At 47.4% G+C, this 21,045-nt stretch overlaps 1 protein-coding gene across 6 annotated transcripts in view; it reads left to right on the plus strand.

Moving 5' to 3' along the window:
* ARMH4 (armadillo like helical domain containing 4) overlaps positions 1-21,045 on the plus strand; it is a 55,581-nt gene that overhangs the window by 15,796 nt on the left and 18,740 nt on the right. For all 6 annotated transcript variants that reach the window (XM_063399608.1, XM_063399607.1, XM_063399605.1 and 3 more), the window contains one exon: positions 4,527-4,781. In XM_063399608.1, coding sequence (XP_063255678.1) covers positions 4,527-4,781 — 255 coding nt within the window. The remainder of the gene's footprint in view (positions 1-4,526; positions 4,782-21,045) is intronic.

Below are 21,045 nucleotides of genomic sequence, written 5' to 3' on the forward strand. Positions count from 1 at the left end.
CACTGAGTCCCTTTCCCTGTCCCTGTGCCACTGCCCAGATGCTGAAACTTCTCAAGATATTTGATTTTTTTTTTTTTTTTTTGCAGAGCACATCATTTAGAACCCCCCATCCTGCAAATACCTTGGGTGGCTTTGCAGTGCAGGTGCCTGGGCTTAGCAGAACTCACCCCAGGGGCTTTACCCTGATGTTTGGCAGAGTTTCTGTGCCTGGTGTGTTCCCCCACCATGGCACAGCATTTCCCCAGGGGCACTGCTTGCTGAGACCCCGTCACCTTCCTACCAGCTCTCCTTCCAGGCTGTCACAGGCTCTTGGCAGCGTTTTGGAGCTGGTGGATGGTGACATTATGACTGATCACGTGAAGGCAACACATTAATAATGAAAGAGTTGTCCTTGAAAGGCCTTCCTGCCTTGACAGTCAGCTGTGATCACAAAAGCAGTGCAGAAAGTGAACTTGGCAGAGGCTTCTTAAAGCCTCTCCCTCCTGCTCTGGCAAGAGATGGGAGTCCCAGACCTGCCCATCCCTAATCCTGTTGTCATTTACACAGCATTATTTACATATTTACATGGTGATATCAGCCATGGTTTACACAGGGGCAACCCTGAAGCACTGAACACCACAGAAAAATCACAGCTTAAACTGTCACGGACCACAGCAATGCTCTGTGGTACCATTTAGACATCTTGATCCCCTAAGTTTGGTGTGAAGGAGGCTGGGAAGGGAGAGGAAAGAGCAAATGACAACTGCAGGTTTTGCCCTGCAACTTCTCTCCTTTTTAATTTATTTATTTTGGTTGGGGGTTTGGTTTGGTTTGGTTTTTTTTGGTTGGTTGGGTGGTTTTGGTTTTGTTTTATTTGGTGGTTTTTTTGGGGTTTTTTTTGGTTGCACTTTGAATTCAGTTTGGGCCTGTGAGTGAATCTGTCACCTTCCCCTTAGAGCCTCTTGCTGCTCAGGGCACAGCAAGATCTTTCTCCTGTGTGTTCAGCCTGACAAATGATGGTTTACTGGCTCTCCTGAGGAATACAAGTGTTTGCAAACATTAATGGAAATAGATCTAAATACAGAAACATCATTCTTCAGTGAAGGTTTCCTCAGCTGAAAACCTGGTGTAGCTCCATTGCCCTCAGCAAGGTTATGAACACAGAGGCTTCAGCTACAGCTGCTGTCAAGCTATCACACCCCCAAAAATTGAGTCTGAGCCTTTTACCTGCTGGCTGCTGGTGCTTTTCCAATTGCTTCAGATTCCACAGGTCTGGGGTTCGTGCTGGATCAGGGAAATGCCTCCCAAGGGAGGTGTAAGGTGGTCTCATTTCTCCTGCCTAAGCCACAAAATAATTTTGGATGTGTAGTTGTGTGGTGAAAAACCTCACTTTTGGAGCAAGCACAAGGTGCTTTTGCCCCCCTGAAATAGCAAATCCCATCTCTGGATAGCACCTGTGTCACCAATGGATCCACTCAGAGTCCCAGGATAAAGCCCAGAGGTGGCTGTTTCCATCAATAAAGCTGCAAACCCCCAAAAACTCTGCTCAAAGTGTGTTATTTTATCTCAGACTTGTTTCCTTGGAGCTCCCCTGCAGCTTCCCCAGGTAACAAATGATGGGACGAGAAGAATCAGCCTCAAGCTGCTCCAGGGGGGCTTTTGATGGAATATTAGGAAAAATGTCTTTAACAAAAGGATGGTCAGGCACTGTGCCAGGCTGCCCAGTCCCATCCCTGGGGACATTAAAGGATGTGTGGATGTCGTTTAGTACTGGATTAACACTTGGACTCAGTGATCTCAGAGGGCTTTTCCAACCTAAACCATTCCATGACACACAAAAACTAGTTCACATTGATCTGCAAATGCACACGAAGCTCTGGATTACTTCTGAATCTGCTGGGCTTTGCACTTCCACTCATTCTTTCCCAACAGTATCCTTTCAATCTGCTGCTGAGGCCTTTTGAAGGCCAGAAGGTGCCAATTTAGGAGGGGAAAATGTGACTTTTGTAGAAGGCTTTTGTGTGAAGCACAAACTCCAGCCTGAGGTTCAGCTGTGTGCTGCTCACTTCCATTTTTCCATCTTGTGAGCCTCCCAAGCCTTATGCACAGCCTGCCCACGGCTGCCTGTTGTGCCTGTGCTCCTGAAATCCCACACTTGTGAAATTTGTGGGTTTTTTTTTTTTTTTTGGAAGTGTAGCTTCCTCCTTGTGACCACCAAGTGGTGCTCTGCACTGCACCTTGCAGCAAGGCAAGCTGCTGGCATTTCAGGGATGGGGTTCAAAAGCTGTTTTCAGGTGCAGGAATGAGCCAGAGAGGAGAAGGGAACAAGCTGAGAGCCTTTTTCTTCCTTCTTTGCCACAAGGATCTCATTATTTGCAGCTTTCTGCTGTGGCTGCCTGGTGATTGATGGAGCTTGGTGATCATCAGATGTGATAAGGAGTCTCAGCACTTTCAATTTGAGTGTTGAGCTTGGCTGCCTTGGAGGCTTTGGAGACAGGGAGATCGCTATCTGTGGCTTCAGCACTCGAGCCTGGCAGGTGTGTGTCGTTTGGATTGCTAAAAATCACAAGAAGCTTTAAAACCCTTGTCCCAGAGTAGTTTTTCAGAGATAAAAATCCAATGCCTCTCCACTCTTGGTTGGTTTTTGCACCCAGTCTGGGGAGAAGCTCTGTTCATGTTCCTCTTCTCTGGTGGTGTGGCTGTTCAGTGTCTCTGCTGTTAAATTTTGGGATTGTTGATAGCTGTGTTGCTCTCAGCAGAAGGAAAAGACCTACATTAACTTGTCTCTGCAGCTTTCCTGTGAGCACTCTCCAGGTGCCACTCTCAGCTTCACAATAGTGTGTTTTGTATGAAAACATGCATTTTGACAGAGCAAATTCCAATCTTGATTCTGAATAATACAGAAACTGCCTATAAAATGCAATGGGAATTTAAAGGGTAACTACATCCCTGTGAGCTCCATTAGGTGCTCTGTGTGGTGTCGTTGTGGCAGGAATGATCTTCCCAGGTAGCAAAAGCCATGCTGTAGCAGGATGATGCAGCTAATTCCCAACAGTAGCTCATTTGTATGGAATACAGGAGTGGAACTGAAAGGGATTGTCTTGGCTGGTGAGCTGAGGAAAACGTGCAGTGTTTGGGAGCAAATCCTTGAGTGACAGGGGAAGGGGATGCCATGGGACAGCACAGTGAATCAGTGGGTTTATAACATGAAATTCATGGTGTATGACATATGATTTCTCATAGTCTCATATCCCATATGATATTTCAGTCCGTGGAGCCCATTTAATCCAGGCTGGATTGCCACCAGCCTCTGTGAGGTTCAACTACAGCAGAAATAAAGGGATGTTTGGGCACCAGATATTTGGCTGGATTGCTATTTTTAATTGCCATTTTTTAATGCCTTGGGTGATGGGCTCTCCCAGTCTGACTACACCAGGAGGGATTTTTTTTCTGCAGGGCTGAGCAGAGTTGGTGTAAATTAGATAAAAGTGCATAAATACTGTGTTTCAGTTCTCAGCCTTGAAAAACTAACTGTGAGAAATTCAAAGCATGCCATTGTTCCAGGTATCATCTTTCCCTGGTGGGTGGCTCCCTCAGTAGCTATTAAATAGCTCCAGTGCAAGTTCTGGCATAGGATGTCCCTGAGACTTTGGGAACTAGAACTTGGGAAAAGAAACTGTGGGAAGACTGGCTCTGTATTTGCCCTGCTCTAGAATTCCTTCAGCAGCTGCAGCCAGTTGTGGTTGGAAATAGGAAAAACTAGGAAAAAACCTTTGGTTTGATTCACTACAGTGGTTCCTGTGTTGCCATTTTAGATTCCAGTGATGAAATGTGGCTTAAATATTTATTTTTCCATATATTAACAGTACAGACAGTTTTGGAATAAATGGGTATCTGCTGTAGGTGGAATTACAGAATGGTTTTGGTTGAAAGGCACCTTAAAGATCATCTTGTTCCAACCCCCTCTTTCCATGGGCAGGGAGACCTTGCACTAAATTCACAGGAATTTCCTCAAAGTCACATTTGTCAGCTCTGCTGTGAAGTGTTGGCTGTGCTGCCTTCTTTCCAACACTTTCCAAGGCCAGGTTGGGATGGGGCTTGGAGCAACCTGGTCTTGAAAGCAGTGCCCTTTCCAGAGCTGGGAAAAAGTCAATAAGAGCTGAACATAAAACCAGCTTAGTGCTGCCTCCAAGACTGGAAATCAGGAAAAGAGCTCTCACTTGAGCTGTGGTCAGTTAAGCAGGGAGCCCTGTAGTGTGTTGGTACACGTGCACATCCTTGTTTGCACCCTGCTGCTAGGAAGCAGAAAATTACTGCATTTCCCCCTAATTTGAGAGTCTGAGACAACATCTCTGTGTTCCTCAGCAGCTTGCAATGGTGAGGAGCTCCTCCAGATGAAGCCCTGGGTGTCTTTCCTGTCGGAGGACAGGCACAAATTCCTTCAGCTGCCTTTGGAGGGGCTCAGCCTGGTGTTCATCTGGAAGGATCTGTGAACCTTCTGCCTGGTGGGACATCTCCTGATGTTTCTTTTCTGTCTCCCTGGCCAGAGGGTGAGGAAGAGGAAGAGGATGAAGAGGAAGAGGAGGAAGAAGAAGAGGAGGAAGAGGAAGACGAGGAGGACAAAGACATAGACCTGATGGATGAAAGCATGGAGGGTGACACAGAGCTGCCAGGCTTCACACTTCCAGGAGAGACCTCCCAGGAGCCCCTGGCTGGCCTGGAGAACCCTGTGGCCCAGCTGGCTGGAGTGTCCTACCAGGTTCCTGACACCATTGAGTGGGAGCAGCAGAACCAGGGTCTGGGTAAGAGAAAAACTCTTTCTTCCTTTATCTTTCACATCCCCTGCTCCTCACTCTGCAGGAGACAGTCCCTCAGAGCAGTCGTGGGTTGGCTCTCAAGCTAAACACAAAGCAGGCTCATTCATGAGGAAACCCAGTTCACCAGTGACAGCTGGGGAAACTGGGCTGTGTCCCAGGCAGCGTGACCTGACTTGTCATTTTGGGGGAAATACGGATACTCCAAACCTGCTCCTTTATTCCCAGAGCTTTCTGTTGCCTTGCTCCTGAGGTGGACAAAAAAAACCCCAAAAAACCAAACTTCTAGGATGAGATTCCTGGGGAAATTTCAGTTCCCTTTGCCCAAGGTGGGTTGGTGCAGGGATATTTGTCCTGTGGGGTCAAAAGAGCTGGGTGTTTGCTGATCAGCCCGTTTGCTGCTTCAGCAGCATTTGTCTGAGTTGAAGACAAATCTGCAAAGCCTCTATAAAGCTTTATACAGTTTATTCCTGCTGTACATATAGGCCCTGTATTTAATGACTGGACTGGCTTACTCCTCCTAGGAGTCAGCATTTATAAATTTGAAGTCCATGTGATGCAATTCCAAACTGGTGTGGGGCAAGGAAGATCTTACAAAGGAACTTGTCCAGCTTGGCAAAAGGCTCTGCAATAATTTCCCAGCATAACCAATTCCCAAGCCAAGCCCTGTCAAACACAATGGGAACCTTTCAGGTGAATTTGTGAGAGCTGAACCACATCTAGACAGAAAGGCTTTGTGTCTGACTGTTAGAGTTAGCTGTTCTGAGAAGCTCATCAAATTAAAAAAAAACAACCAAAGTCTTTTATATGTTGTCTATCACATATATCTGTATGATTTCTGTCACTTCCCCTCAATGCATAATTCTGATTTAACCTGGAGGTTCTCCTCTGTGGTGCTGTTTCCAGCCTGCTTTAGTGATGTTGGCTTCCTTAATTGAATCAAAGATTGTGTTTCAAGAGCCCTGTGGGAGGGCTGATTTCCAGACCCTGTGGGAGCGTTGGCCTGTGAGGGGAGATGGAGTTTGCAGCAGGACTGATCCCTGCCTGTTTCCCGTGTCCTGCTGTCCCACCAGGCTGCACAGGAGCTGTGTCAGGGGAATAATTCCGAGCCCTTGAGGGTTTCTGGTTGTGTTTGGCAAGCTGGGTGACGGTGCTGCTGTGTGTGACAGTGTTTGCCACGAGCTGTGGGGTTGCAGAGGAGGTTATTGTGTGTCAGGACAGCCCAGCTCATGGTGTGTGCAGGTCTGGGCTGCAGTCACAGCTGCATTTCCAGCTGCTGGGGGAGAGGCTCAGTGTAGGAGCTGCATGTCTGGTACAGCAGGCAGGTGAGAAAGCAGTGACCAGGGGCTGATGCTGCTCCTCAGAGCAGGGGCTTATGCTGTTCCATCATCCCAAAAGTTTCTGACAGGGAATAAACAGACTGTGTGGTAAAAGGCAGGATTCTTCTCCCCAGTTTGTGTTTTATTGACTTCCATGTGCATTGGAGGAGCCCCTGTGAAGTGTGAGTTGGGTCAGCATCAGAGGGATGAGCACCTGAAGGACTGGGCAGGCCTTTGGAGTCCTCTGGAAGTCACCAGACCCAAGTGGTTGGGATTGCCTTTTGTCCTTAGGCTGCTGCAGTCAGTGCAGACATCCATGAGGATGGATGAGGGAGAGGATGAGGCTGTGGCTGAGCTGAGTTCATTTTTAGGAACTGGATGGGACTTCAGTGCAGAGCTGTGCTGGCAAAAAAAGAGGGGACACAGAGGGATCAGCCTCTCTGCTTGTGAGTCACCCCTCTGGTTCCAGCAGGCACTCTTTACACCATGTAAAGAGCCATTTCTGCTTTTCCTGTCTGGATGACCTCAGTGGCTCTGTGACACTGCTCCCTCCCCATCTGCAGGGTGCTGGTGCTCAGCAGTGCTCCCAAGAGAGAGGGAAATTATTTATGTTTTAGAGGCACAAAGAGAATGGAACTAGATGAGGAGATTGGAGCTAAATGATCTTCAAGATCCCCTCCAGCCCAAGGCATTCCGTGGTTCTGTGATTCTGTGACTTGCATGAGCTCACACTGATAGCCCAAGGCCATGGAAGGAGCTGATCCCAGGGGATGAGAGCTGATTTCCTGGGAGTGAATGAGGAATGGGAGATGCCTGTGCAGGAGTTTAGCCCTTGCCCTCTCCAGCTTGTGCCAGGTGAGAATTTCTGCCCTGGTTCCCAGCCCTGGATTCATGGGCACACATCAGGCTGCCTGTGTCCATACCTGCTCCTGGCTTTGTGCTTCTTTATGGGGTGTGTTTGGGAGAACAGGAAAGGTGGAGGAAGCACACAGCTTGTGTCAGCAGGAACTGGGCTGTTAGGAACAGAAGAAATTCCCCAAACCTGGCAGGAGGCTGCAGGAGCTGCTCCCATTGTTCTGCTGGAGGACCTGGAGAGACCAGACTCACTGTAAAAGACTTGTTAAGCTTCACATCTGCTGGATGGGTGCACTTTCCTTTAAAACCCTTTTTCTCTAGGTGATTTTCACCTTTGAAAATCTGGTTCTTTTAATTTGGGGACAGATTTTTAACTCCTGGACATCCCCAGAAGAGCTCTGTGTGTCTCTTCCTTCCCTAAATAGTTCTGGGATGTGAAGAGTTTCCCTTTTTGTGTAAATGAAGCAGGGTTTGGAAGGGGAAGTTGTTCTTTTTCACCTGGGATACAGCATTGGAAAGGGAGACCTGAAGGAAGGTGACAATACCCCACAGAGAACAGGGTGAGGGGACAACATCCACCCACCAAACTTTCACAGCTGGCATTTTCCATTTTTAAAACACTTTGCACACGTGTCTTCCTCCTGGGGATGCTTCTATCCTCTAGCCTTCAGAATTTTGACATTTCATGCTAAAATCTGTAGTGCAGAAGAGCCCAGAAGTGTTGGAATAGCTGTTCTCAGGTCAGTTATTATCAAGTTTGCTTCCTCAGATGGCTGACATGCTGCAAATCCCTGGAGAACAAGGAGCCTGATCCACAAAACAGCTTGGCAGAGCAAGAGACAGTTTGGATTTTTGGAGTGGTCAATGAGAAGGCGCTGGAGGAACAGAATCATTAAAAATGTCAGTTCTGGGCAGTCAGGTGCTCCTACATTAGCTCCAGCTGGGCTAAAGCCATTTGTAAGCACCAGTAAGGAGAATGACAGTTTTACAGCCCATCAGCTGGCTCTCTAACCAGCAGTATACAGACAAAGAGTAAAGCAGAAAATGAGAAAATCTCTGCATTTATAAAATAGAATCTGACCCTCCAAAAGCCATCCTGGAAGCCTGCAGCTCCAGGGAAGCAAAAATATGCTTTGAATTTGAAGCTGAATATGATTTGGGATCTGGTTTGGTGTCTTGTTCAAGTGCTTTGCTTTCACAGGTTGCCAGTGAAGGACAGAGCAGCACTTTTGGCCCTCTCTGCATTCTCTGTGAGGTGACTTTGGTGTCTCTGCACTTGTTTCTTGATTTGTGTATAGGTGGTGTGTGGTAAGCAAACACTAAACTCCTGGAGAGGGTCAGAGGGACACAAAGACCAGGTATATAGCTTGAATTTTCAGGGAATAAATAAAAATACCTGTGATTTTCCCCTGCTCCCTCTTTTGTGGTGCGTTACCAGGAGAACTGCAGCTGGCTGAGGTGGGTTCAGACCTGGTGAACAGTTTATGGTGCTTTAGTTATTCCTCATGCATCTCAGAGCAGGTGCTCTCTGCTGTGCAGCTCCAAGGAGATCAGACCCCTCTGCTTCTGTTGGTGGTGGTTTCTTCTCCCAGTTCTCATTCGTGTTTATTCTCCCAGTTCTGAGAGAATTCTTAATTTAACAAGAATGAGCCAAGAAGAAAATGGGCTCAGACTTCCAAGCTGTTTCCTGCTGCCTCAGTGCTTGCCTTTCATCCACATCCCAAGGTGAACAACTCCTGCTGTCCACAGCAGGTAACAGCAGAGATCTGGGGCAATTCACTGAGCCTTTAATTTTACCACATTGGGGCATGCAGGAGTTTGCTTTGAGCATTTAAAATGTATGGAGTGGGTGTTTTCTTCTTTCTCCATTGAGGGCCCACTTGATGTAATTTTTGTCTGTTTGCTAACATGGTTTTGCACCTTTGTCTTCATCAACCTGCAGTTCCATATTACATCTGAATTTACTCTCTGTGGTGGCTTGTGTGTATGCTAGGTACTATTTTTTATTCTCTGTTTTAACCTAAATCCATTTTTGTCCAGATCTGCCTTTCTCTAGCTGAGCCATTGGGATGTTCTTTGCATCTTTGCTCTTTCTTTATGGCAGTACCACATTGCAGGGTTTTAGCTTGTGAGAAGTCACCTGAGTTGCTGTTTATCCACAGCATTTGTTTGTGATTTCCATCTGCCCATGGAGGAATTGTACACTGGGGAATTTGGACCATCCCTGTGGACAGGATTTAGAGATCAAAAAAAAATCAAAACCAACCATACAAAACAAACCAGCCATTTAGGAAGAAGTTATGAAGTGTGACAATTTAATTCTCGACATGTAGTTTCCAAAATATAAACCCTGTGTTTCATGTATTTTTGTGGGTAGGACATTAATTCTTGCCGTAATGGAAGCTTGTATAACTCTCTCAGGTGATGACAAGGCACTTGCACAATAAAAACACTTTTGGGATGTGTTTTTCTTTTTAAATATATAATGGATAAAAAAAATTTGCAGCTCTAAGCAGGTACTTACAGAGAAAATAGCTCTCGTTGTATTGCAAATCTGTGGTCACAAATTACACTGCATAAGCCATATAACAGATGCCTCTGGTTAATGATGGTGAGGCAGAGGAGCAGAAGGACAGTAGTGGAAGATGATGAATGTTTGAAATGTCATTTTTTACAGGAAGATAGGATTAATGCTTTCATGGGCAAAAATAACCAGCATTAGGAAGGCAGGAGCTGAGACTCAGAAATTAGTAATATGTTCTTTAATTGCTGCCACAAATGGATCTATTTTAAGTACTCTTACAGCTCGTGGCATTGGAGCATCAGAGTGCCTTTTAATCTTTAATGCATTTATCTCCTTAATCACCCTGGAAAGGCTCATCTGTGTTTTAAAGGTGGTGAGCAAAACCACAGAGAGGCCCAGTGACCCCTCTGGTTCCACCAGGGAGCCTTTGGCAGAGTGGGGATTTAAAGGAGGGGAATTAAATTAGTGCTTGGGCATCGCTTTTCCCTTCTGGGGGCAGGACGTGCACACCTGCATTTCTCCCCGGAATGGGAGCAAAGGATCACTCTGAGAGTCACCATCCTAACAGTCCACAGGAATCCCAGCGGGGAGAGGCTGGCAGGAGCCAGGATGAGAGCAAATTTTCCTTCCCCACATGTTCCAAGTGCAGCTGCCTGCAGCAATCCTGCCCTCTGTGGCCTCACCCCATCCATGGTATTTGTGGCACCAAGCACTGGCCATGCAAGGTCTGGGTTCCAGATGGCTGCAGACAGAAATGAGCAGTCTCAGGAGCAGGGATGATTGTTTTTCCTGTCTTTCTGGGTGCTCCAAATAATTTATACAGTTCCATATGTTCCTTGCTAGCTCCCCTTCCCTCTCCCAAGCAGCAGTGAAGCTCCCACCATCAATCTGTGCCTAACTCAGGTTTCTGTCCCTTGTGAGGGATGTGCACTTCCTTTGGAATTCCTTCTTTTTTACCTAAGAGATTGTTCATGGCTGCATCTTCATCCTGGAGCAGACTCGTATTTAATCAGGTTTGTCTTGTCAGAGGGAATTCTGCATCCTCTCTGTGAGCAGTGATGATCCTCTCTGCCAGCTCAGGGTGACATCTATAACAACAGAGCAGCTCCCAAGAGGGGACAATTCACATCAGAGTTGGCTTTTGCTCCTCATCAGATCTAATTCCAAGGTGTTTTGGGGCATGTGTCTCTCTAATATTCCTTCTTTCTTCAGCCTGCTTGCTCCCTGCACAGCCCTGTGCTGGGATCTTGGTCAGTGGGACCTTCCAGGAGACACAAAACTTGGACAAGTCTGAGCCCTGTGGTCCTGACCTGCCACCCTTCTGTGCTCCTCCCTTTTTCCATCCAGCACAAAACTGCTGTGCCCTTGGGAACAAGGGCAGTGTGTGTGAAAGGGAAGGCAGGAGCAGGGTGTCTGCTCTGTGAGCTGGGGTGAGGAGATTCCAGCCATGGAGCACGAACCCCTGAGGAGTTGGAGCCACGTCCTTCCCCTTGGAACACCTCAGCTCTTGTCCTCAAAGAGGAAACCAAGGGAAGGGAATAGAGATGAGGGAAGCAGTGGAGTCCCCATCCCTGGAGGGATTTAAAAGCTGTGTGGATGTGGCACTTGGGGACATGAGTTAGTGGTGGCTTGGCAGTGCTGGGGAAATGGTTGGGATTGATCTTTGGGGGGCTTTTCAAACCAGTCCTGTGATCTTAGGGGTAAATCAGAAGGTTGGAGGGTGTCTTGGTGATTCCCAGCTCAGCTATGAGAAACAGGTGACACAGAGCTGTTGCTCACAGTAATCTGATATTTTACCCTGACATTTTTGTTGGAGTGTATTGGGAAATAGCAACACTAAAACATCCTTGGATACATTACTTTGAAATACCAGCCCTTCCACTAAGTTTATGCATCCTGTGTCAGAGGAAGACTAAACCCATTTGTTACCAGCCCTTAAGTGCTGCCTCCAGGGGCTGGGGGAGGATTTAGAGGCATTTTCTCAGTTTTGGCTCTGCCTTCCCTCTCCCTGCCCACGGAGAAGATGGAACCCCATCAGACAATGCTGTAAATTGAAATTACTGACTACTGCAGGCAGGAGGGAAGAGATCCTGTCCAGCCACAGCATTTCTGCTTCTTTTCCTTCAGTTTGGAGAGAGCTGGCATGAACACATGCAGAAATTGCCTGCCAGTGTGTGGAGAGAGGAGACTTTGGTCACAGTGGTTGGTGTGAGAGGTCCCAGTGACCGGGGAAAGTTTCTCATGGATTCTGGGGTACATGGATGAATCCAAGTCTGAGGGCTGCTGCAAATCCTGCCTGCCCTAATCCCCACTACCCTGCTAGGCAAAAATTCCCTGAAATACCTGCAAGGAGGATTCAGCAGCTGCTCTGGTGGAAACATCTGTGGAAGGCTCCTCTACACAGCTCAGGTAGGGAAGTCTTGGGTGATGTCTGTGTACAGAGAGCATTAGGGAATGTTTACTGAGGGGAACCCTTCACCAAAAGGGTTGTCAAGCTTTGCAACAGGCTGCCCAGGGAAATGATTGTGTCACCAGCCCTGGAAGTGTTCAGAAAACTCGTGGATATGGTTTAGTGATGGAAGTGGTGGTCGGTGCTGGGTTGGTGGTTGGACTTGATCATCTTTGACGTCTTTTTCAGTTTAATGATTCTATGAAATTCTCCCTCCTTGGCTTGCTGGGTAGCACAGAGGGGCAGCTGCAGCAGCACCAGGCTCCTGGGCTTTCCCAGCACAAGAATGTTTCTTTTGAAAGGCTTTCTGCTGCACCTCCAGTTGCTCCTGTCAGCCCAAGAAGGCAAAGTCAGAAAACTCAGGCACATGTCTGAGCCTTCCTGACCTTCCCCAGCTGTCTGCCTCTATCCATCTGTTTGACACATCCTTTAAAGTTAGCATGTGTCTACCTTGGAGCATGACTTTGCATTTGCTGCTCCAGGTAATTTATCTTGGGGTGTTTTTTTGCCTGGATTCAAGGATAGGGTCCATTAGCTTGTGCAGAGCTCCGTGCTCCGAGGGCTGGGCTGCATCTGCTGCCCAAGCACCGTCTGGGTCCCTGCACAGCAGGAATCCTTCTGGGCTCTCAGCTGCCTTGCATTGCCTCTCCCCTTGCCTGCCAGCCCCACTGGAATGTAAATCTTGGTGTCTTTGCTGTCCCTTTAATCTGCAGTAATCCTTGTCCTTTCCCATCCCTGCGGTTTCAGTGTACACACGTGTCACTTCTCAGTGCCTTGCCGCTTCTCCCACCCTTCACTTTCTACATCTCAGAAAACTTGGCTCCATTTAGACAGAGGAGCTGGTTTTGTTCCCCTCTCTCCCTTTGGATTTTAGCAGTCACTGAGCTTGATTGAAGAACACAAGCAGGGCTGTGTTCTCACCCTTCCCTGGGTGAGAGTCACTCATTTTTCCTTTGTGTGCCTGTCTGGGTGGCCTTTGCTGTGTGAAAAGAGGCTTGTCCTCACTTTGGAGAAATCACATTTATTTTCTAATAGTGATCTATACTGCAGTGCAAAGATCTGTCTGTTTTCATGGCATTCAAAAATGGAGAGAGGGAAATGTGAGGGTTCTTCAGCCTTGAATTGCCTCCATCCTTCTGGGGATTTACGTCAGAGGCTGATCTTTGGGGTTACAGTGTTGGCCCCACGGCAGAGCTGGTGAGAGAAAAATGGAGGAGAAGAGCTTTATGCAACAAGTAGAAGGGAGAGAGAGGTTAATTTATTGAGAGGGTAATTTTAAAATGTTCCTTCCTAACGAGAATGTAGATGCACTTTCTGCCTGGACAGTGCAAACCACAAATGACTGATGCTAAACCTGTCTCCCCTCTGGTGTTCACTCAGATTAAGACCCCTTGAGAATCAAAGGAGATTCAAGTTATTTCCTGGAAGGATGCTTTCTGTCTCTAAATATATATATATGTAGAAGTTCTGCTCTGCCTGAGAGTGAGTTAGAAACATATATTGGAAATAAGCAACTTGCTCAGACTTTGTCTGACAATAAAATAATTACCTCAAACCTCCAGCCGTTGTTGTTTTGCAAAGATACTGAGTATCAACATTAATCACAGACAGGGGTCGATATGATGAGAATTACTGGAGCCTTTTGCTTTCTTTTTTTCTTTCCCCCTCCCTTTTTTCTCAGTAATTCTAATCACAGCCTCGTCCGAGCCTGGGCTGTAATGAAGGGTTTCAGGCAGGCTGCTCCCTGATAGCCTATCATTTATTTTAATATACCAGCAGCACCATCTGTGCTTGAGGCTTTATTAATGTGAAGTGAGGCCAAGAGGTTCTCCAGGCTGAGTCCTTTTTGAGGCTGTTTTTTCCCAAATCCCTCTTTCCCCTCTGACCACTCAGGTGTGAATGGGCTGGTTCTGCAGGAGTGGCTGCTCAGCCTCCTGTCTCCTGTCCCCTGCTTTGTTTGTCACATGTGCTGCTGTCACTGTCCCCTTAAGCTGGATGTGCTGCTGCACCCCTCAAACCAGCTTAGGGCTGCCCATGCCAGGGTGACCCAGAGGATGCTCCAAGGTCCCTGTCAGAGCCCACCCCTGGCACATGTGGCACCTTGGTGACCCTCCCTTGCTTTTGCTCTGTGTGCCAGTTATTCCAGCATTTCCTTCTGCTGGAACCCTGGAGGCTGAAAATTTCAGGCTTTCTGAGCTAAAAGATGCTGACCCTCAAGCAAGCACCAAATCTGACTTGAGGCCTTGGGACAGATTCCCAAAATTGAGTGATGGCACTGGGGTTGTGGGTGTGTAGTTTGGATAGTATTGTGTGATCTCACAAAAACTTAGTGAAGTTATTGTGAAAACTGAGTGAAAAACTTAAATTTTAGATTTTAATGTATAGTAATACTTGTGAGTGAAGATGGAGGATTTTGGGTGTTGTCTAAGTCCTTCTATGTCGCCATTGGACACAAAATAAAAATGCTTGACTCTAGTCAGAAGGTGGAAGAGAATCAGGAGGCTTTATTTACAATCCATTCAGCCTTTTTGTAACATTCTGCTCTAAAAAGATACATTATTGGTCCATAGGATGGACACCTCTCTCCATTGGTTAAGTAACACAAACAACACCTGGGAGAGAGGTTGTTGTGGGAAAGGAATATTGTTTACTTAGAAATGTTATGGGAAGAATAGATATTTACACAAAGTTGTTTGAGAAAGGAAAAACTGTTGAAAAGTTTCCCTTGGAAAAACTAGCAACTCTGAGGCTGCAGAAATATCGGGCCCACACTTCTTCGCCTTCTTCTTCCTTCTTCTTCATGATTTTTGGGTGGTTTTCTGTAATGGGGTGAAAAAGGGCTGCATTGCAGGCCTTGGGTGGTCATTACTGGGTCAAAAGTATAAATAATGTAGGTGTCACCTCATTATTGGGTAATTATCGCTTAAATAACCTTGGAAAGAGTCAGAAGCTCTCCATTTTACCTCATTTCTCTAACTTGCTAGTTTGGGCTCACGGCTTGTGAGTCTGTAAATAGATCAGAAATAATAAACATCCAAGTCCCAACTCAAAACCTGCATTTCCCGTGTATTTTTCATCCTGATCTTGGCAGAGAGGAAAAGAAGGCAGAACTTTTGCACCTTCTGCACACTTTGGGACAGGTGTAAGAGCAGCAGAGGATTTCCAAGACCCCTCACTGGCTTTGGTGTGTGGTTTAGGAGTGAGGAGAGATCTCAGTGTCTGCCCTTCCAGCCCCACCAGAAGCTCTTTCCTCCTGTGAGGGAGGGAGTGACTTTGCCCTGCTCAATCCTGGCTTTCCTTACAACCACCCTTAAGAAAACCCAGGAAAATGGTAAGATAGAGTTCAGTATAAATATCCTGCCAGGAAAATAACTTCCATGTGGAATTTATTTTCCTGGCAGGAAAATAAATTTATTTTTTCTGTGGAATTAAATTTTCTGTATCTGTTGGGACTGGTTTGCTACAGTCTCTTTTGAATTTTTTGGGTTTAGGGAGTGTTGGGTGGAGGGTCATGTTAGACGCAGTGAGTTCCCTGAGGGGAGCAGTGCTTCTTGGTAATATCTGGTAATTCCTGGTAATATCTGCTCTCCCACAGCCAGAACATGCTCCTGTCGGGGCTGTGTCCCCTCTCCAGTCACAGTTTGCAGTGCTTCCATGCTGAGTCAACCCTGCCCCAGTACAGCTGCATGGACTTCTCCAACCTAAACAATCCTGTGACTCTTTAATTGCAGTCTGGAGCAGGAGAGGCAGGGAGTTAATTTAACTTTTGGTAGACAGGGGCAGCCAGGAGCATGTTTTTTTAAGGTCCATGTCTTAATGGAGCAGATAAAGTCAGAATCTTGTCTGGCAGGACTCAGCATTGCTCTGGTGAGTGCTCTGCTCCACAGCCTTGGAGCTACAGGGGGATCTGTGATCTTCTCTGGGGCAGTGACCTTTGGGCTCAGCAGGGCTGCATCACTGGCTCCTTGTGTGTGATTCCAGCCTTTGCACCCTGACAAGCTCAGAGCAAGAGCCACAGGGGTTGTTTGGCCCCGGTTTAATGTCTCAAACTGTGCCAGATCAGCCCTGCCTGGCTGCAGGCATGCTCTGGCAGCTCCAAGCAGACAGAAAACGCCTTTGGGGCACTGCAGGGCTTCGGTGCAGCTCCACAACTCCTTCCAAAGGCTCTGCAGGGGATGCTGTCCCCAGGGATGTCCCTGCAGCTGTGACTGCAGCTGGTGGGAGCTCCTGGGACATTGCCTGGCACAGACAGTGGCACTGCAGGACCTTAGGGGTCTTTCCCAGCCCTAATGGTTCTGTGAGGTGCTGCAGCACCGTCCCTCCAAGCCAGAGCAGGCAGCCTTGAACTGCAGTCACCTGCAGGAGGAGAAGCACACTCAGTGGCACTGACTGACAGCAGCAGGGATCAGTTGTTAAGGTTTGGTTAGTCACTGCTGTGTGGGCTCTGGAGATGAATATGAGGGTTTAAAGAACAGTGGGACTTTGTGGGTTTTTTTTAATAGGATCTGAATGTGCTTCAAGCTCCTGCCAGCAGCTCCCCTGGATATATTACACAGTGTGGGTGGGCAGGAGAGCTCCCCTGTGCTCATCTCCCTGGGATGGGCCAGGAGAGCTCTGCAGCTGCCTGGATTGCTCCTGGGGGTGCTGGAGTCCCCTCTGATGGCCTGACAGCTCAGGTGTTTCCCTCCTCTGCTCTTCACTGCATGGAAGTTAGATTGGATATTATGAAAAAATTCATAATTGAATTGTCCAGCCCTGGCCCAGCTGCCCAGGGAAGGGATGATGTCCCCATCCCTGAAGGGATTTAAAAGACCTGTGGGTGTGGCACTTGGGGTGTGCTGGGGGCCTTGGCAGTGCTGGGGGAATGGTTGGACTTGATCTTGGAGGGCTTTTCCAACCTAAACAGTTCCAGAGTTCTTTGATTCTAAAAGCAGATTTCACTGATGGGGCTCCCAGGTGATGAGTGTTGGACCCATCCTGCCCTGTCCCCAGCCCTGAGCAGGAATGCAGAGGTGTTCCCCATCTGAGATGTTCCCCACAGTCCCTCTGAGCCTGGCATGGGTGGGTGCTAATGCTCAGGGTAAATACAGGGGGGAAAATAGGGCTTTTTTATGCCTGGGTGAGTAGGAAAGCTTAGATACTGTTTCTGAAATCCTGGAAAAAATCCTAGGGACAGTCAAGTTCCAGGGGGAAATTGAGGCTGAGAGTTGTTTTTTATTGTTGGTCCTGTAACCACAAGAGAGTGAATTTGAATGGCAAACTGGGGACTCTTGGCAAAGAGGAGAAATTAAAGCAAAGCCTCTGTTCCAAATCCTTGTGAGAGGAAGGGGAGGATGATCTAGTAGGAGCACTGGCCTGGAGGGATGTGGGGGGATAAAGGAACAGAGAGAAAAATAACAGCCAGCATTTTAACTCTGAGTGCTCTGTGCCATTCTGCCCCTCTGTGCATCTGGAAAGGGATACAGCAGAGAGAGAAAGGGAATGAGGAAGGAGGGGGATAGCCAAAAGGCAAAATTACCATGGATAAGCAGAGGATAAATGGGATCCTGTGCAAGGAATGACTGCAGAGATCTTGTCCAGAGCCCCAGAGTGCCAGGAGGGTGTGCAAGGGGAGTGTTGCTGTGTGCTGTCCCATCCATTAGCTTTTCCTAGAAACGTGCTCTTGGCACTGCCAGCCTCACTAAGGCAGCCTGACCTTTGCCTGCCTCAGCTCACTACAGCCAGGGTTGCTTTTTCATGATTCCTTGAGCAGATCCCTGTGCCTCAGTGCTGGTGTTCACAGATGGGACAGTTCCACTGCTCTGGGGGGGCTCATTCTTTTGGGTTCTTTTGGGCAGAGTCTGACCCTTCTTGGCATGTTTGTAGAGCATTTCTCACGTGTGTGTGTGATCTCAGGTGGCCTTTCAGCTCTCACAATAATAGAAATTAATGACAGGAAATTCAGTCTCTCCCTCCTGTGTTACATTTTGCTCGTTAAATGTTCACAGTTGCTGGGACAGAGATCTGTACTGAAGCCTGCTGAAGGGGGAGGCTGTGACCCCTGGATCAGCAGTGAATTGGTGAGGAATGAGTTCTGTGTTTGCCTTTCTCTGGGAGCAGAGATGGGATGTGGGGCTCAGCTGATGCACTACAACCATCCTGGTATTTTCTTCCTTTGGCACAAGGTTCCCCCTGCAGCCTTTAACCACGTGCCAGGGACAGAAAACCCAAAAACTGTCTGGTGTTGCAGACTGGCAGGGAGCAGTGCCTCAGGAAGGGAAAGCACTTTCAGTGTCTTTCAGATTCACCAGGCTCCAGATAAAACATTTCAATACTGAAATCAGAGATGTGACCTTGTCAATAATTGAACCGAGGGACCAAAGACAGGCAGCTGAGTGCAGACCACAGGGAAGTCTGTGTCATCCCCTGCCCTGGATGAGGACTTGGTATGTTTTCTTTTGTGGTCAGGCTGCCCTGCAGCTGCTGTCCCTGTTGGACTGAGTTAATTTCCCCCTTGCATGATCTTATCTCAGATCTTCAAGGCAGAAATGCAGTAGCACAGAAGGTTGTGGCATTTCCAGCAAGGCACCAGGTTAGCTTTGCTCAGCTTCCCAGGGTCTTGTTTGCAGTTCCCAGGTACCAAATGGAATTTTTCCTGGATGCATAAATCACCTGTGGGTTCCCAAAGCTGGTTATGGGTCCAGCAGCTCACATGGAACTGCATGGCTTGTTGCTCCTTGGGTTTTGGTAGACCTGTTCATCTCTTTGAAATGGACTTTAAAAATGAGACTTCAGTTCCTGTATCCCTTTGGGTTCAAGTAAATGTGGACAAATGGCATTGCTCAGTCTGGAGAGATCAATAAATCAGGAAGTTGTGATGAGCTGATTTGAGTCAAGAGTTCTTTGGACCTGTCCATCAAACCTGTAACTAAACTAGGCTGGATCAGTTATTGCTCAAATCTGTCAACTGAATCACAGTATTACAGGGTAAGGCCAGAAAACTGCTTCTCATGTTTAGGGCTAGATTTCAGAAGTGCTCTGCAGTTCCATTGTTTTCTGTACCTACAGAGAATTTCAGATTTCAGGTGGCCTGCAGAGGTTTTATTTGTGCTGTGAAAAGGGCAGCTTTTCCCTGGGAATTCCCTGTGCAGAATATTTGCAGTTAAAAACAAACAAAAAAAATGCAGCTACTTCTTTAGAAGACTAAGGGGAGGTTTTGACAACCCCAGCCACTTTCCTTATGAATATTTAGTCAAGTATTCCTTACTAGCCTTGCAGCTAAGGTAAGAGCAGCTCACTTGTGAGTCACAGAATCTCATCTTGTTCCAACCCCCTTCCATTAGACCAAACTGCTCCAAGCCCCATCCAAGCTGGATTTGAACATTCCAGGAGTGGGGCAGCTTCTCTGGGCAAGCTCTACCAGTGCCTCATCACCCTCAGCATCAAGAATTTCTTCCTGACATCTGATCGAAATATCATCTTTAAAACCAATCAGTGGTTTTAAAGTGTAATCAGGCCACTACAAAAAATGAATTTTAAAAGTGTCCTCTGCTTATTTCTTCCTTTTGGGCTGTCAGTGAGTTCTTTCTGTGTCTCTCTCTGCAGAGTTTGTCTTCCTAGAAGGCTGAGACCACTCTTGTCAAGCCAAGAGAGAATTTTCTGGCCCATTTGGTGGTCTTTGGAAAGCAAGCAGTACCAAGTGGCCCTCAGCACTTAGACCATAAACATTTTCTGCTCCTTTGAAAGGAGATTGACCTCTGAGGCTTCACCCAGATAATGTCATGAAGGTTCTCCTGCATCAAATTGTTTCTTCATTATTTGAACAGATGATGGCAGCAAAATCAGGAGTTCCCTCAGAGATACTCAGAATATCTTCTTAGAGCCACATCTTGTCACTGTCCTAATCAGAGAGTGGGCTCTGGCCTGTTCAGCCAGGGTAATGCCCTTTCAGGGTAAGTGAATTGTTACTGATCATCTTCATCTGCTTGGAGAAACTCCAGATCTGTTCATTTCTGGGCAGAAGGAGTGGGATGGGAGGAGGCCACAGCACTGGGTGTGTGTTTGGGGCAGTAGCAAACCCCACAGAGGCTGGAGTCCCACAGGAACAGAGCTCTGCCCTGTGTGGAATAAAGGGGAAGGGTGGACAGCAGAGCATCTGAGGATAAATCAACCCTTTCACTGCAGGGCTGTGCAGAGCTTGGCTGGGAGGTGGTGGTGATTTTATAAAGTTCAGTGGGTGGCAGCAAACTTCACCAAGATTTTGGGATGTTAATTTGTCTGCAGATCCTCACCTGTAACTCTTAAGAGGTGCTGCAGAGAAAAGAGAGGTTTTGCTTCACAGCACCCCTGGAACAGCCTCTCCACCGCAGTCAAACTTAATATATGGGGGCTTAGGTTGGAGGTACAGGACCAGAGGGATGTGGAGGTAGAGCTGTGCTCAGTTTGGTGTTTATCCTCTCAAGCCAGGGCACCTCTCTCAGGTGTGGATAAAATCTGAAGGGGAACAGGGGCTGCAGACTCCAAGTGATGGCCAGGCACTGCTCCAGTGAGTCCTACCAGAACAGTTTTGCACCATCAGCCCCATGAAACCGGGTTTGCTTGTCTGGGGGCTGAATTTGGCCTTGTGCTCTTTGGAAATGCAGATCAGAAGAGGCCAGGTCCTATCCATGTTCCACACCCTGAAGCCGCCCATCTAGCCAGTAATCAGAATTACTCCTCTTCTTCAAAGCATTTCCCTTCAGAGTTTTTTTATTGAAGTGTTTAAAATCAGTCAGTTTCTCCCATGCAAGCTAAAAATGGAGCTGCCTTCCCCACCTTTTGTCTGCCCCAGTGTATTTGTAGCTCCTTCATTTGGATAGACCAGCATAATTCACGTTCTGCCTCCTGCAAGAATTTTTGTCTGTCACACTTTCTTTCTCCTCAGCCAGCACAGGCTCAGTGAAACCTTTTTGTTTGATTGCCACCATCAGGTGTCTGGGTTGTCATTACTGAGAAATACCCATGGAATTATACCTGTGCTAGAAGATATTTGCAGGTTTTCCCTCTGTTTTCTTTGCTGGCTTCAGGTCTCCATTTGGCTGTAAATAGAATCAGAGAATCACAGAATGGTTTTGGTGGGAAGGGACC

This window comes from Prinia subflava, chromosome 5 (assembly GCF_021018805.1).
Source record: "Prinia subflava isolate CZ2003 ecotype Zambia chromosome 5, Cam_Psub_1.2, whole genome shotgun sequence".
NCBI classification, from domain to species: Eukaryota; Metazoa; Chordata; class Aves; order Passeriformes; family Cisticolidae; genus Prinia; species Prinia subflava.